General features: G+C 36.6%; 1 protein-coding gene across 2 annotated transcripts in view; it reads left to right on the forward strand.

The window, feature by feature from the left end:
• The window catches only part of LOC120421777 (protein pellino), a 58,768-nt gene that overhangs the window by 19,979 nt on the left and 24,109 nt on the right, over positions 1 to 14,680 (forward strand). For both annotated transcript variants that reach the window (XM_039585045.2, XM_039585046.2), the window contains exon 2: positions 5,853 to 5,942. In XM_039585045.2, the coding sequence (XP_039440979.1) occupies positions 5,853 to 5,942 (90 nt within the window). The remainder of the gene's footprint in view (positions 1 to 5,852; positions 5,943 to 14,680) is intronic.

Here is a 14,680-nt window from a genome sequence, read left to right on the forward strand (position 1 = left end):
GTGTGTGCGGTCCGGATGTTGATGTTTTTCGTTTTTGTTGGTCGCTGTTTTGCGCGCCAAAACAAAACTCGTCGCCGCCGCCGCTAAACGACTGCGGAGACTGAACATCACGATTGTGGGGAGTGTGTAGTGGCGTGCCTTTTGAGATGGGACTGATAACCCTCTGTATGTTGGGAAGGGTTTTTTTTTTAAAATGTTTAAATGTTTCGTAGCCAGCCTACTACGTTGGAATGGTTAAAAAACTTTTACAAATAAAAAACAATATGGAGAGTGGCCGACATGGAGACTTGACATCTTGGAGACTTTTTGACTTAGAGACTCGACGACTTGAAGACCGGACGTCTTGAAGACTTGATGACTTGGAGACTTGATGACTTGCAAACTTGATTGGAGACTTTACGGCATGAAGACTTGACGTCTTGAAGACTTGACAACTTGGAGACTCGACGACTTGGAGACTTAACGACTTTAAGACTTAACGACTTGGAGACTTGACATTTTGGAGATTTGACGACTTGACGACTAGGAGACTTGACGACTTGAAGACTTGGCGACTTAGAGACTTATTGACTTGGAGACTTGATGACTTGATGACTTGAAGACTTGACTACTTGGAAACTTGACAGCTTGAAGTTTGTTCTTGGAGACTTGGTGACTTGAAGACTTAATGACTTGGAGACTTATTGACTTGAAGACTTGACGGCTAGTAAACTTGAGCAATTGAAGACTTGACAACTTGGAGACTTGATGACTTAAAGATTTGACGACTTGGAGACTTGACGACTTGGAGACTTGATGACTTGGAGACTTGACGACTTGGAGACTTGACAACATGGAGACTTGTTGACTTGGAGACTTGACGACTTGCAAACATGACCAATAGGAGACTTGACAACTTGGAGAGTTGACATCTTGGAGACTTGTTGACTTGGAGTTTTGACGACTTGAAGACTGGACATCTTGAAGACTTAACGACTTAGAGACTTATTGACTTGAAGACTTGACGACTTGTAAACTTGACAAATTGAAGACTTGACAACTTGGAGACTTGACGACTTGATGACTTGGAGATTTGACGACTTGGAGACTTGACGACTTGGAGACTTGATGACTTGAAAACTTGACGACTTGGAGACTTGACGACTTGGAGACCTAACGACTTAGAGGCTTGACGACTTGCAAACTTGACAAATTGAAGACTTGTCAACTTGGAGACTTGACATCTTGGAGACTTGACTACTCGGAGACTAGACGTCTTGAAGACTTGACGACATGGAGATTTGACATTTTGGAGATTTGACGACTTGACGACTAGGAGACTTGACGACTTGAAGACTTGGCGACTTAGAGACTTATTGACTTGGAGACTTGATGACTTGATGACTTGAAGACTTGACTACTTGGAAACTTGACAGCTTGAAGTTTGTTCTTGGAGACTTGGTGACTTGAAGACTTAATGACTTGGAGACTTATTGACTTGAAGACTTGACGGCTAGTAAACTTGAGCAATTGAAGACTTGACAACTTGGAGACTTGATGACTTAAAGATTTGACGACTTGGAGACTTGACGACTTGGAGACTTGATGACTTGGAGACTTGACGACTTGGAGACTGGACAACATGGAGACTTGTTGACTTGGAGACTTGACGACTTGCAAACATGACCAATAGGAGACTTGACAACTTGGAGAGTTGACATCTTGGAGACTTGTTGACTTGGAGTTTTGACGACTTGAAGACTGGACATCTTGAAGACTTAACGACTTGGAGACTTATTGACTTGAAGACTTGACAACTTGTAAACTTGACAAATTGAAGACTTGACAACTTGGAGACTTGACGACTTGATGACTTGGAGACTTGATGACTTGGAGACTTGACGACTTGGAGACTTGATGACTTGAAAACTTGACGACTTGGAGACTTGACGACTTGGAGACCTAACGACTTAGAGGCTTGACGACTTGCAAACTTGACAAATTGAAGACTTGTCAACTTGGAGACTTGACATCTTGGAGACTTGTTGACTTGAAAACTTAACGACTTGCAAACTTGACTCTTGTAGACTTGACTACTCGGAGACTAGACGTCTTGAAGACTTGACGACTTGGAGATTTGATGACTTGAAGCTTTGGAATACAGAATTTGGACACTAAGACATATTTAAAAAAAAATAAAATTTATGAGATCTGCAACATATTGTTCTACACAGGGTTAATTTATCGGATGCATTCCAAGGGGATCTTTTTTAAATATATTTATTTTTCTCTCAAACTTCCACTCTTTCATAATTAAACATTGCCCGCGACTTTGTTGAATCCATGATCCCGGCCCAACCTCTCATCCCAGCCCCATCCAATGAGCTCGAACCAAAACCAACAATTACTAATAACTGACTGCACGACGTTCGCTGGGCTGGGTTCTTCCGCTTGGTCACGCCAAAGCCGGATTGATAACGATCGCGTTCGTTGGTCATATCGTGGTATGAAGGAACGCCCTCCTTTAGGGATCACTGTAAAAAATCGTGCTTTAAAATGTAAAAAATCGTTTTTAAAATGTACAAACTTTTTCATTAAATTCAAACAATTTTTATCAGTGCATACCGTCTGGAAAAGCGATTCCATTAATTAAATCGGATGTAGAACCAACAATCGGCGCGATGGTGTTTGTGTGCTACAGCACAATAATAACAAATCTCCCCAACAGTCATACCGACTGACTGGTGGTCACTTTGTATGCAAATATCCGCGTACACTCCTCGGATAGATGCCGGCCGCTTCACGCGCCGACCGCTTCAGCTGTTTTGCATAAATCACTGCGCCGTAAACTTCTGTTTACACGCATTTGTTTTTCTTTCCGTGTGACACATCGGTCGGTCGTTGACTTTCGCCGAGTCAAAAGCGCTCAAAGGGCCCGCATCAAATCGATTATCAACGCACTAATGACTTTCCGGCTTTGCAAAGTTTGAAGTCGCTTCAAAAGGGTGGTTCATTCATAGAAGTCACAACGATCAGGTGCAAAGTCTGAGCGCGCGCACACACACACATTGCGACGAAATTAGCAACAGATTAGACAAGCCAGTCACGTCGTAGAACGCAAATTAACTTCCAGTTCGCGACGTTGTTGCATTTGACGCTTACAATTCAAGCTTGAGACGAACTTATCATCGCGGAATCGGGTTGCAACGCAGTTGACGAGGGGCAGTTCGGCGATGGTGTAGTCTTGACTTGTAAACTTGGCGACTTGTAGACTCGGCGACTTGTAGACTTGACGTCATGTTGATATGACGACTTGACAAATTGTAAACTTGACGACTTATAAAATTGACGACATATAGACTTAACGACTTGTTGACTTGACGATTTGTACTTGTAGACTTGACGACTTGTAGACTTGACGAATTGAAGACTTGACGACTTGTAGACTCAACGACTTGTAGACTTGACGATTGGTGACTTGACGACTTGTAGACTTGACGTCATGTTGATATGACGACTTGACAACTTGTATACTTGACGACTTATAAAATTGACGACTTGTAGACTTAACGACTTGTAGGCTTGACGACTTGTAGAATTGACGACTTGTAGACTTGACGACTTGTAGAATTGACGACTTGTAGACTTGACGACTTGTAGACTCAACGACTTGTAGACTTGACGATTGGTATACTTGACGACTTGTAGACTTGACGACTTGTAAAATTGACGACTTGTAGGCTTGACGACTTGTAGGTTTGACAATTTGGAGACTTGACGACTTGTAGACTCAACGACTTGTAGACTTGACGATTGGTATACTTGACGACTTGTAGACTTGACGACTTGTAGAATTGACGACTTGTAGACTTGACGACTTGTAGAATTGACGACTTGTAGACTTGACGACTTGTAGACTTGACGACTTGTAGAATTGACGACTTGTAGAATTGATGACTTGTAGAATTGACGACTTGTAGACTTGACGACTTGTAGACTTGATGACTTGTAGAATTGACGACTTGTAGAATTGACGACTTGTAGACTTGACGACTTGTAGAATTGACGACTTGTAGACTTGACGACTTGTAGACTCAACGACTTGTAGATTTGACGATTGGTATACTTGACGACTTGTAGACTTGACGACTTGTAAAATTGACGACTTGTAGGCTTGACGACTTGAAGACTTGACGACTTGTAGGTTTGACAATTTGGAGACTTGACGACTTGTAGACTCAACGACTTGTAGACTTGACGATTGGTATACTTGACGACTTGTAGACGACTTGTAGGTTTGACGACTTGGAGACTTGACGACTTGTAGACTCAACGACTTGTAGACTTGACGATTGGTATACTTGACGACTTGTAGACTTGACGACTTGTAAAATTGACGACTTGTAGGCTTGACGACTTGTAGGTTTGACAATTTGGAGACTTGACGATTTGTAGACTCAACGACTTGTAGACTTGACGATTGGTATACTTAACGACTTGTAGACTTGACGACTTGTAGAATTGACGACTTGTGAAATTGACGACTTGTAGGCTTGACGACTTGGAGACTTGACGACTTGTAGGCTTGACTACTTGGAGACTTGACCCCTTGATGGCTTGTACTTAACGACTTGGTAACTTAATGAATTGTAGACTTGACGAATAAGAGACTTTACGACACGGAGATTTGACTTACAGCTTTGTGGACAAGACAAAATAGAAATTTGTACAATTAGAAACTTGACTTGACTTGACGATTCAGAATTTTGACGACTTTGATACTTAAGGATTTGTAGACTACACGGCTCAGTCACTATAAGATTTCGTGATCAAGACTCAAAAGCTTGAAGATTTGGAGACTTCACGCCTTAGCAACCTATGGACATCCCCACCACCTAGAATGCTTAATTTTTCTTTGTTGCATCAGCCAACTTAGCGCGTTATTGCTCTTTGTGTGCTGCCTCCGCCATCACCGTCGTTACCACAAAGCATTTGGAAGCGTTTAAATGATAAATCTCTCTCGCGTGGAATCGTGACGGCCGCGCTAATGATTCGGGGCTGAAATGTGTGTTTTCCGAGTTGCGTCGGTTTCCAACGTAATGTGGTTGATTTATTAGAACAATAGTAACACCACAGACAATCAGACGTAACTCAATTTGAATGCTAGGAAATTCACCACGGCAGTTTAGAATTCACCACAGCTTGTTTTCGCTGATACGAGATTTCAAATTTTAACAATCATATTACCAACACCACAGACAATCACACATAGAACTTGTCTTATTTAAACTTTTACTTAAGTTAATCGTGAAATTAAATTTTTCTATTTTTTCATTTGACTGTGTATTTTAAAGTAATGCTACTACAAAACAACAACTATCATCAACTCCTCAGCCCCTTTCACTGATAAATTTCCCCAAAAACCATTCGATCAAGCACAGAATCGATGCCGTTATCGTTATCGAAACGAAATGGAAGAAATTCCATTGAATGGTTTACCAAAAGCCGTCGTAAATAATGATAAGTTAAATTCGTGGGGACTTTCATTGAACGGTTGGGGGCGGGAGTTGTAATTCGGTGGGACTGTTGCTTTCTCCTTTCCCCCCTCAAAGCGACGACGGCGATGGCTTATCTTTTTATTTATGTAACAGCCCAAACAACCAACCGTAATCCTTTGGACTGCAGTAGAAATAAATTCCTGGAGGGGAAAAGGGCGGTTGATTGCTTCTTTGCTTGGCTTTTCAACCTTTTTGGGAGGCAGTTTTTATTGTGATTGACACTTATTACAATTCTTGGGTAAACAGCGGACTTGGCAGTTTTTCTGAAATTATATATAGATTTTTTCTAATTTCTACTTTTTCTTCTAATTCCAGCACGGACGGCACCGAGTCGCCGATAATAGCGGAGGGCGATGCTGACACAGATAAACCCCGCGTGAAATATGGCGAATTAGTGATATTAGGGTGAGTAAAAGTTATTAGCATCGATTAGTGTAGCCGGGCTGGTTGTCGGGTAGGAATGCGTGCTAAATGAGCTGGATTGTATTAGCAAGAATAAGAAAAGTGTGTAAAGTTGGTCGAATATCAAGGAATTTATTTGCAGGAACATAATTAAAGTTGCTTTGAAAATAATAATAATAAAAAAAACTGGCATCCCTGTCCATATTATGAGTACTCAACTGAAATAACGTCAAGGTATTTAAGTTTATGGATGGGCCCGCACGCTAAACAGCTGGCAATACTGTCGTGAGATATTATTACTTCACCTAGATTTATGGAGATATGAAGGGGCTTGATAATGATAACAATAATATCGTCAACGTGTATTGACATTTTGATAGTTTTCCCCAAATTTCCCCAAAAATCAAGGGAAAGAAATAATGACCGAAAAATGAAATTTTTATTGGAAAAATTTTACAACCCAGATAAAAAATTACCATTTGATTACCATATTGGATCATACAATGACACTTTGAGAAATGGTAACTATTTGTGAAATCGTTTTTCAATTTCCCAAAATTAAAATTTAACTATATTAAACTATTTGTGAACTGTTTGATTTAAGGTTACTTTTTGCCAAATAGTACTTAAACCATTTATTTACCATACAACAAACAGTTTTTTGACGAAAATAGTACTGAGTTTTTTAAGGTTACCATTGCTAACCACCCTTATGCCAGATGGTTAAACCATTTGTGAGACAGTAAAAATTCATGCCAACCATATAAATACCATTTTTAAAATAGTAGTCAAACATTTTTGGAAATGGTAGTAACAATATAGTTTAAAGTTCAATTACCATATGAAAAAAAGTTTTTATATGGTACTTTTTTATGCGGGAATTGATTGTAAACTGTTTTAAATACATTGTCTAGCGTTTGTTTTATCAAATATGGGACTTTTTATTTATTTTGGGACCACACATCGGAAAAAATATAAATCTTCAGGGAAAAACATACATAAATTTATATCTTATCAAGATTTTTTAGGTTAAATTTACACATGCAACATAGAATTTTTTTTAAATATGCCGTTTTTTAATACACTCCAGACTCGATTATTCGAATGCCTTGCAAAAATTTCACTTCGGATAATCGAATCACGAAAAAAAATGTTCTTCGTTGTCTGCATTTTATTTTTTAATAGGCAATCAACAACTCAATTTTGACTAAAATGGGGTCGTAGAACTTCAATTTTATGTAAAAAACAAGAAAACGAAAACATTTTTTTTGTTCGTGATTCGATTATCCGTAGTCCCATACAAACCTTCGGATAATCGAACTTCGGATAATCGAAACTTCGGATAATCGGGGTTTCGGATAATCGAGTCTGGACTGTTTTCCAATTTTCATAATTTGCAACAAGCCAAATTATGAATGGATTTTTGAAATTTTATTTTTTTAGCGTATTACATTGGTGTGAAAATTTACCTACCTAACTGAACTGAAATCGTACCAAATATCACCATGTTATATATCCTTGGGGTTGGGTAGTTGAAAGACCTTTCCAATGAGTCCTTAACATTGAAGATCTGGCAACCCTGTCTCGAGTTATGACCACTTAAGTGATATTTATGCACTTTTTTGAAGCTGGATCTCACTTTTTGTATGTAAACTATGCCCGGATCCATCGTCCGACCCATCGTTGGTTAGGTAATCGGAAGACCTTTCCAACGAGTCTTGATTTTTTTTTTTAATCTATGAGAATCTTTTAGTAAGGAGTGAGGAAGGCACCAACCACATAGGTGGATTAAGTTAGTTTTTAATGTACAATCCTGACTCGATTATCCGAAGGGCTCGGGAAAAAATCACTTCGGATAATCAAATCTTCGGATGATCGAATCACGAAATTCGTTGTCTTGTTTTTACTCTCGAGCTTAATTGTGACTCCTAAACTGCCCATGTTCGCATAAATGTCCTATATGCAAAAACAGCAAGCTAAAATGGATTTCCTCCAGATATCCAAAGCTTTTGGTTTTTCTGAGGCGTAATATTGAATGTTTGGCCCTTTTAAAATGTTAGTCTTGGTTCCAAAATTTTCAAAATATTTATTTCGAAAAGATTGTAAAATTTCTCAAATGTTTCATTGGCATTAGAAAATTTGGGAATGGGTTGATGAGACTTTAAAAACCGTTTTTTCTCGATTTTTTCCTTTACTCGTTGTATTTTTGCAACGAAAGGGCCAATCTTTAATGTCTCTTAAGCAATTTTATTGGAAATTTTTTCAACTTTTCGTACAAAATATTTTAAGGAATGGACAATCATGGACACTATTTTAAAAAATCGAAAAAATCGAAAAACGGGATTTTATCAAGAAAAAATAAAAAGTTAGGCTATATCATGAAAACGGGGCACTTTATTAAAAAATCTGTAAACTACTTTTCGTTTATTTTAAAATCGGCGTTTTTCGTGAACTTATTTTTTCAATGGTCCTCATCAATACCTACAACTTTGCCGAAGACACCAAATCGATCAGAAAATGCTTTAAACAGTTACAGATTTTCGAACAAAAACCTCAAATATTGTTACATTACATTAGCATTATTATCCAAAAAAAAAAAAATGAACTAAGCAAAATAATTTAAAGTTTGAGTTCGGGTTGTTTTAATTGATAAGTTAAAATCTTTAAATTTGATGAAGGTGAGCAAGGCTACACCCAACGACACGTGAACCTTTAACATCCGACGACCTGTACAGCAGGCACCCAACTTCCGTAACCTTGACCGGCAAGCCGTGGTCTTTGCCGGACGCTTGATTTTATGGAACCTCGTTGATGAGCGCGCTCATGGTAACCGGCGTTCCGGATCGAACCTCCGACTAAGAGTCGGTGCGGGGTAATTAATTTGAAGCCCATTCTTCCGTTCCGTTGGCCCCTCCAATTACCCGCCTTGATTGCTTTGATTGGCTACTTAATCAATTTCAAGACGTTGCGCGTAATTCGATTCCGTGACCTTGAAGCGAGGGGGTTGTTACAAATCGCGCGCAATAATTTCGCGATGAAGCGTCCGGGGTGAAATCAGGACTTGAGTCACGAAACTTAAAATCGTGGTTGCAGCATCAACGGATGACGAATCGACTACTCATAACCTCACTCGATAGAGAGGACGACCTACTTTGGCTTAGCGCGCGCGGTTCTCACGTAGTTCACGGAACTCGGAAACCGGTTTGTCGTGCCTTCCAGAGAACATTTTCCCGCTCATTGAGCCCGAGGCTCATGAAGAACCTGCCCGGTTCAATTCTTCAACCCTTCTTTTTTTTCGAGCATGAACGCCCGACTGGACAGAGATTAGATACGCGAGATAGGCTGCGAAGACCTTGTCGTATACACGCACCACAGAACATCACCCAATCGGTGGATAAGGTGGTGTAACTTTGATGATGGGTCGTCGTCTTCAACCACCTAAAAATAAGACCCGCGGATGAAGAAGCTGCTGCTACGGCCCAGTCACTGGACCAACTCAAAGAACTTGGAACAGGGGGAAGCGATGTCGTAAATAAGACCACGTCAGGGCAGATGGGATGGGACGGACGCCGTTAGGTTTGGGATGAGGTGGCAGTGTTGCCAGACTCTTTCAACAGAAATGTAATTTTGGTTTAAAATTTACTGATTTTAGTCCAAAATACATGAACGAAAATTCCAACAGTCTGGCAACACTGCCACAGTTTCCAGAGATTTCACGGAACGCCGCAAGCGACCTCTGCCCGATCAAATCTCACTCTTGGTGCGTCGTACTCCGAGGTTCGTTCATGACCAAGCTGGTGGATCTATTCACGTTTCATTAACCTGCTTTGGAGTTTTTCGATTCAACACGATGATTTTCACTTCTTCGGCGAACATCCGAAAGGCACAAACAACAGAATGTCAGAATGTTTTGATTCTTGGAAACCATGCCATGCCGTGTGCCGGTGGAGACGGCGACCCCACAAAGTGTTAAAACATGTTCTGGTCTGAAAAGTTAGTCCAAGCCCCAGCAGAAATGGCTGTTTGCCAAAGTGGGACAACCTTGAAGGCGGCTTGGCGTTCTGCAAAACTGTGCAGAAATCAAACGGCGAAACCTTCAACCAAAACCTAGCAATTGTAAGTCGGTGCTGCTGAAGGTTAGCAGACGAAGATGCGCTGGATTTATTGGCAGTGAACCGTAAAAAAAAACCTAATAAAAAACCGACACCCTTCACCGAGAATCGATCCCTCAACCTTTGAATCGCGCACTTCACACCTCACCGCTGCGCCGCGCTGGCTCGCTCGCAATTCAACGATTTTTCACTGTGTCAATGCCTACCTGCGTGCATGATCCGATCCGCGATGACCTTATTGTTGTTTGGGTGCCAATTTGCCGTGATTTCTTATTTGCTGCCCCTCTTGTGGGTATGAATGTATACCGCGGGTAATTATAATCAAAATATATTAATGAAAACGAAATCGATTTTCCATTCCGTGGCCGTCGCGGACTTTTGCGCGCTTTTCGCGCGAGCTGAGGCTTTACAGCGGCGCTGGCTAATAGGCAAGGCCAAGAGGGGCCAGGGTTTATTGTTTGGCTTTAAATGAAAATATTATCTCATAAATAGTGATGGAAGGGGTTTTCGTTTTTTTTTTCGGAACGCTTGGCCGTGAGAGGGGTTTTGCATACCTTGTCGGGGGGGAAGTTGATAGGGCTTATGTCGAAACTTTATGAGGGGTTATCACAATTTGGAAGGATTTCTTTTATTTATATCTCGTGTTAGTTTTCAAAATGACCTATAGGTCACAAATCACATTATAAGTGCCATTCGTCAAAAATGTGATTTTTTATTCATTAATGTTGTTTGTGATTTTTAAATCGATTTTCAATAGCTTGGTTTCAAAATGTAATCAATTTAATATTTTCTAAACACAAAAAAATCAATTATCAAGCCAAGCTTTTGAAATTATTAAGCAAAACGTATCACAAAATGTTTTTTTGCATAATTGCAGTTTTGATACTACCAAAAAAAGTCTTAATGTGCCCTATTAGATCAAAAATACGAAAATAAACGTTACTAAGTCTAAAGTTTTTTTAAAGGACCAATAAAAAAACCATTTTTTGCTTTTTGAGTGTTTCTGAATACTCTTGACTCAAGTTTTAAAAACACCTAAGAAGCAAAATTTTTTTTTTACCTTTTAAAAAAACAAGCACTAGAAGTTTATTTTAAATAGAAAACAATAATTTTCACATGTTTATTTTTCAATAAAACTAAGAAGTGCTTGTTACTTTTCATTTTAATTAAACAAAAGCTCTTTATTTTTTCATGACTTTTAAAGCCTTTATTGAAATACATTTTTTGTGTTAATTTTGAAAGTTGATTTTAAAAATAAGAGTACTTATTTATTTTGGAGGATCGTACTACGTGAAACTATGTAAGAGTTGAGAAGGTATTAGACTATGACAAAAAAAAACACAAACAAATCAACTAGACAAGACACAAACCAAAAACGCTTCGCAAACAAAGATCAGTTTTAAAGTAACTTAACAATATTTTTTAAAGTAAAAAAAAAAGAAAATCTCCGAAAAAATATTTTTTATTTAAAAAATATCATGATATTTGTGATGAAATAATAAAATTGTACTATTTATTCCTTTTATTTATAAAATTAATACTCTATTCTTTCAAGGGAAAATGAACCTGTTTATTTACATTTAATTGTTTTTGCAATAAAATGTTGCTATTTCAACGTATTTTTTTGGATTTTTCCTTTGTATTTTTTCGATGCTTTTATTTGAAATTCAAACATTCTTTATGTTTGAGTTGAATTCTTATTATTACTTTATTGATGTTTTCAGAATCAATTATCAAACTGAGCAAGAAAACAAAATTATCCATTTTGTAAAAATGTAAAATATATATAAAAAAATTGATTGTTGTCTAAAAATTTAAAAAAGGCACTAAATAAAAAAATCTTACAGTTTTTACTAAGTTTACTTCGCATTGAAGTTTATCTTTTTTGAAGAACTTGATTCATTTTTTTTTAAATAAACTTTACAGTACAGTACAGTTTTGGTTAAAAATAAAAGCTTGAAAAAGCAAATTATTCAAACTGAAAATAAAAATCACTGCAAATGTTTTTAAAATATTAAAAAATGTCTCAAATGAGCCAACAATCAGGGAGTTAAAATATATTTTTACATAAACTCCAATAGTTAAAAAAAATTATGAATAACTCATTGAAAACTATTAAATACATATTTTTCCACAATTTTTAAATAAATTTAATAAATTTTGCAAAATATTTGAATTATGGTGCACAACAACACAACAAGTTTTTTTTTGTAAAGAAGATTTGGATGCATATTTTGTTTTAAGAAATTTTATCATGTCCCATTGATTTTTTTTTAAATATAATGGTGTGTTGAGGAAATTGAACTTACCTAATATTTACAATTTGAACTTAATTACTATTTACAATTTTGAACAAAAAAAATTAAAATAAAAAAATCAAATAAACAATTATTTTAGAGTTATCTATGTTTATCTTTCTTATAACCAAGATATATGAATCTAATTTGCAATACTTGTTTATTTATTTGTTTACTTTAAAAGAACTTGATAAAAATCGATTAAAGATTTTTTTTAAATTTTTTCAACTTTTATCAAACATTAGTTCCAGCTGCTTCAGAAACATCAGATCTGGCCCGCAAGGAAAAAAGATTGGGCACCCTTTCTCTAAAACATTTTATAAATCATAAAAATATTTCATGGCAGGGCAACTAAAAATTTACGGTGTAAAAGTGAGCATGAGCATGAGCATGAGAGATCACTCATGGTTGCCCCTCCGTTGCTGAACAGAACCGTAATATCCTTTCAGCACTACTGATCATAGGCTAAAAATTTACGGTGTAAAAGTTTGGACAAACAGTTTGTTTGCTAGCAATCTTGTTTGTCAAACTCGCAAACTGTTTGTCAACAAACTTTTCCAACAAACCAGGCAAATTGTCAAAGTCCAAAAAGGTGCGTGTCTTGTCTAGTGTTGTTTGTTTGTCGTCGTCTTAAACCTCCTTAATAACTTTAATTTAATAATAATAAAATTTTCACAATGCACTGTTTTTTTAAATAGTAAATATTTTTAAATTAACATTACGGAAACGACGCAATTTTGTTTAAAGATTTGGATTACATTTGATTTTTAGGTGTTAAAATAATACAAATTTTCACAACATGATATATTTTTAAAACCACTACATTTTTCTAAAGTTGCAAAATTTTCAGCAACTCTCCCTTGCATGAGAATTTTTAGTGTGAAATATTTTTTTATACAAAACACCTTATTTTCATACATTAAATTTTCATAATTTGAGTTTTAAGTTTAAAATACCTTCTAAAAATTTTTCATAATTTGAAATATGGGTATCAAATGACGCAAACTTTGATATAGAAATACAGTGGACTCTCTCGTTGTTGATATTGAAGGGACCGTCGAGAACGAGAGTTATCAAATTATAGAATGGAAAATCAAAGCAATATATGTTAAGGGACTGAACAATTTATTGACAGCTGGAGCAATATTGATATCGAGAAGATCGACAGCCAGAGAGTCCACTACTATACATCAGAGTTTTGATTGTAAAATACCAAAATATTGCCCAAAAAACCGTTTTTTTTTAAATACTAGAATTTTACCAATTTGTAAGATTGGTATCACACGACGCAAAGTTTTGTATAGATTCTAACAACATTAAACTAATATTTTCACTGAACCACTGTAAGGATAATGTTGAACCACTGTATGGATAATGTTGAATAATATTGAACCTTGCTAGATACGTATGAGAAATATAATTTTAGAGTTGTCAAACCGAATTTCAGTTTAATGGTAATAATTTTAAAAGTGATAGAGAACCAAAACTTTTGGAGAAATTATTTGTGAAATTTTAATTGCTCGTAGCAAATTTCCTAGTTTTATTTTCTATTTAAAACACACTGAGCACATAGCTAGAGCTTGAATTCAAAGGTCCCCATGGCTAGAACTAGAAAATTAGATCAACACAAATGTCTTAACTTAAAAAATGTTTTAAATTGAATTATATTCAAATTTCGTTTAATATATTTACAAAGAATTGAAAATGTCAAAAAAGCATTTGAAAATATCCATTTGCATTAAAAAAGAAGAGCTCAAGAGTTAAAAAAAAATGATTCCACGGAATTCAAAAATTCTTTAAAAAATGCTACGTCGTGTGTGGATGGAAAATGTTGAGATGATGATATTTTCATTTGTCTTCGGAAAAGTTGTAACTATTGATGAGAGGAATTCTGCCTAAATTGTATTGAGATCTGTATGAACAAAGTAATGATGCGATATGGCCTTTTTGGAGATTTTTTTGAATTGAAATTTTAAATAAAATCGTATTTGAAATCTTATGATCCAGAAATTTTGCAGATCTGGAAACCCTGCCATAGTATATCTGCTTATTGATTTTTATCAAATTTAATCCAGCCAGACTTTTTCATGTATAATTTAGATAGAATTTGATAAACATTTTCAAGTTTTGGGAACATTGCCTTCTTAAACGGTATAATTGTGTAAAAAATACCAGTTATTTTTTTCCAAAATTAAGAAGGCTAGTTTAGATCAATGCATGTAACTATTCTCTAACTTAAATCCTCAACAAAGTTTCTCCATCAGGGATAGCTACCAAGAGCGCGATTTCGTTTCGAACAAAACTTTGTCACTAAGATAACCTCACTTTCCCC

Source organism: Culex pipiens, chromosome 1 (assembly GCF_016801865.2).
Source record: "Culex pipiens pallens isolate TS chromosome 1, TS_CPP_V2, whole genome shotgun sequence".
Lineage (NCBI taxonomy): Eukaryota > Metazoa > Arthropoda > Insecta > Diptera > Culicidae > Culex > Culex pipiens.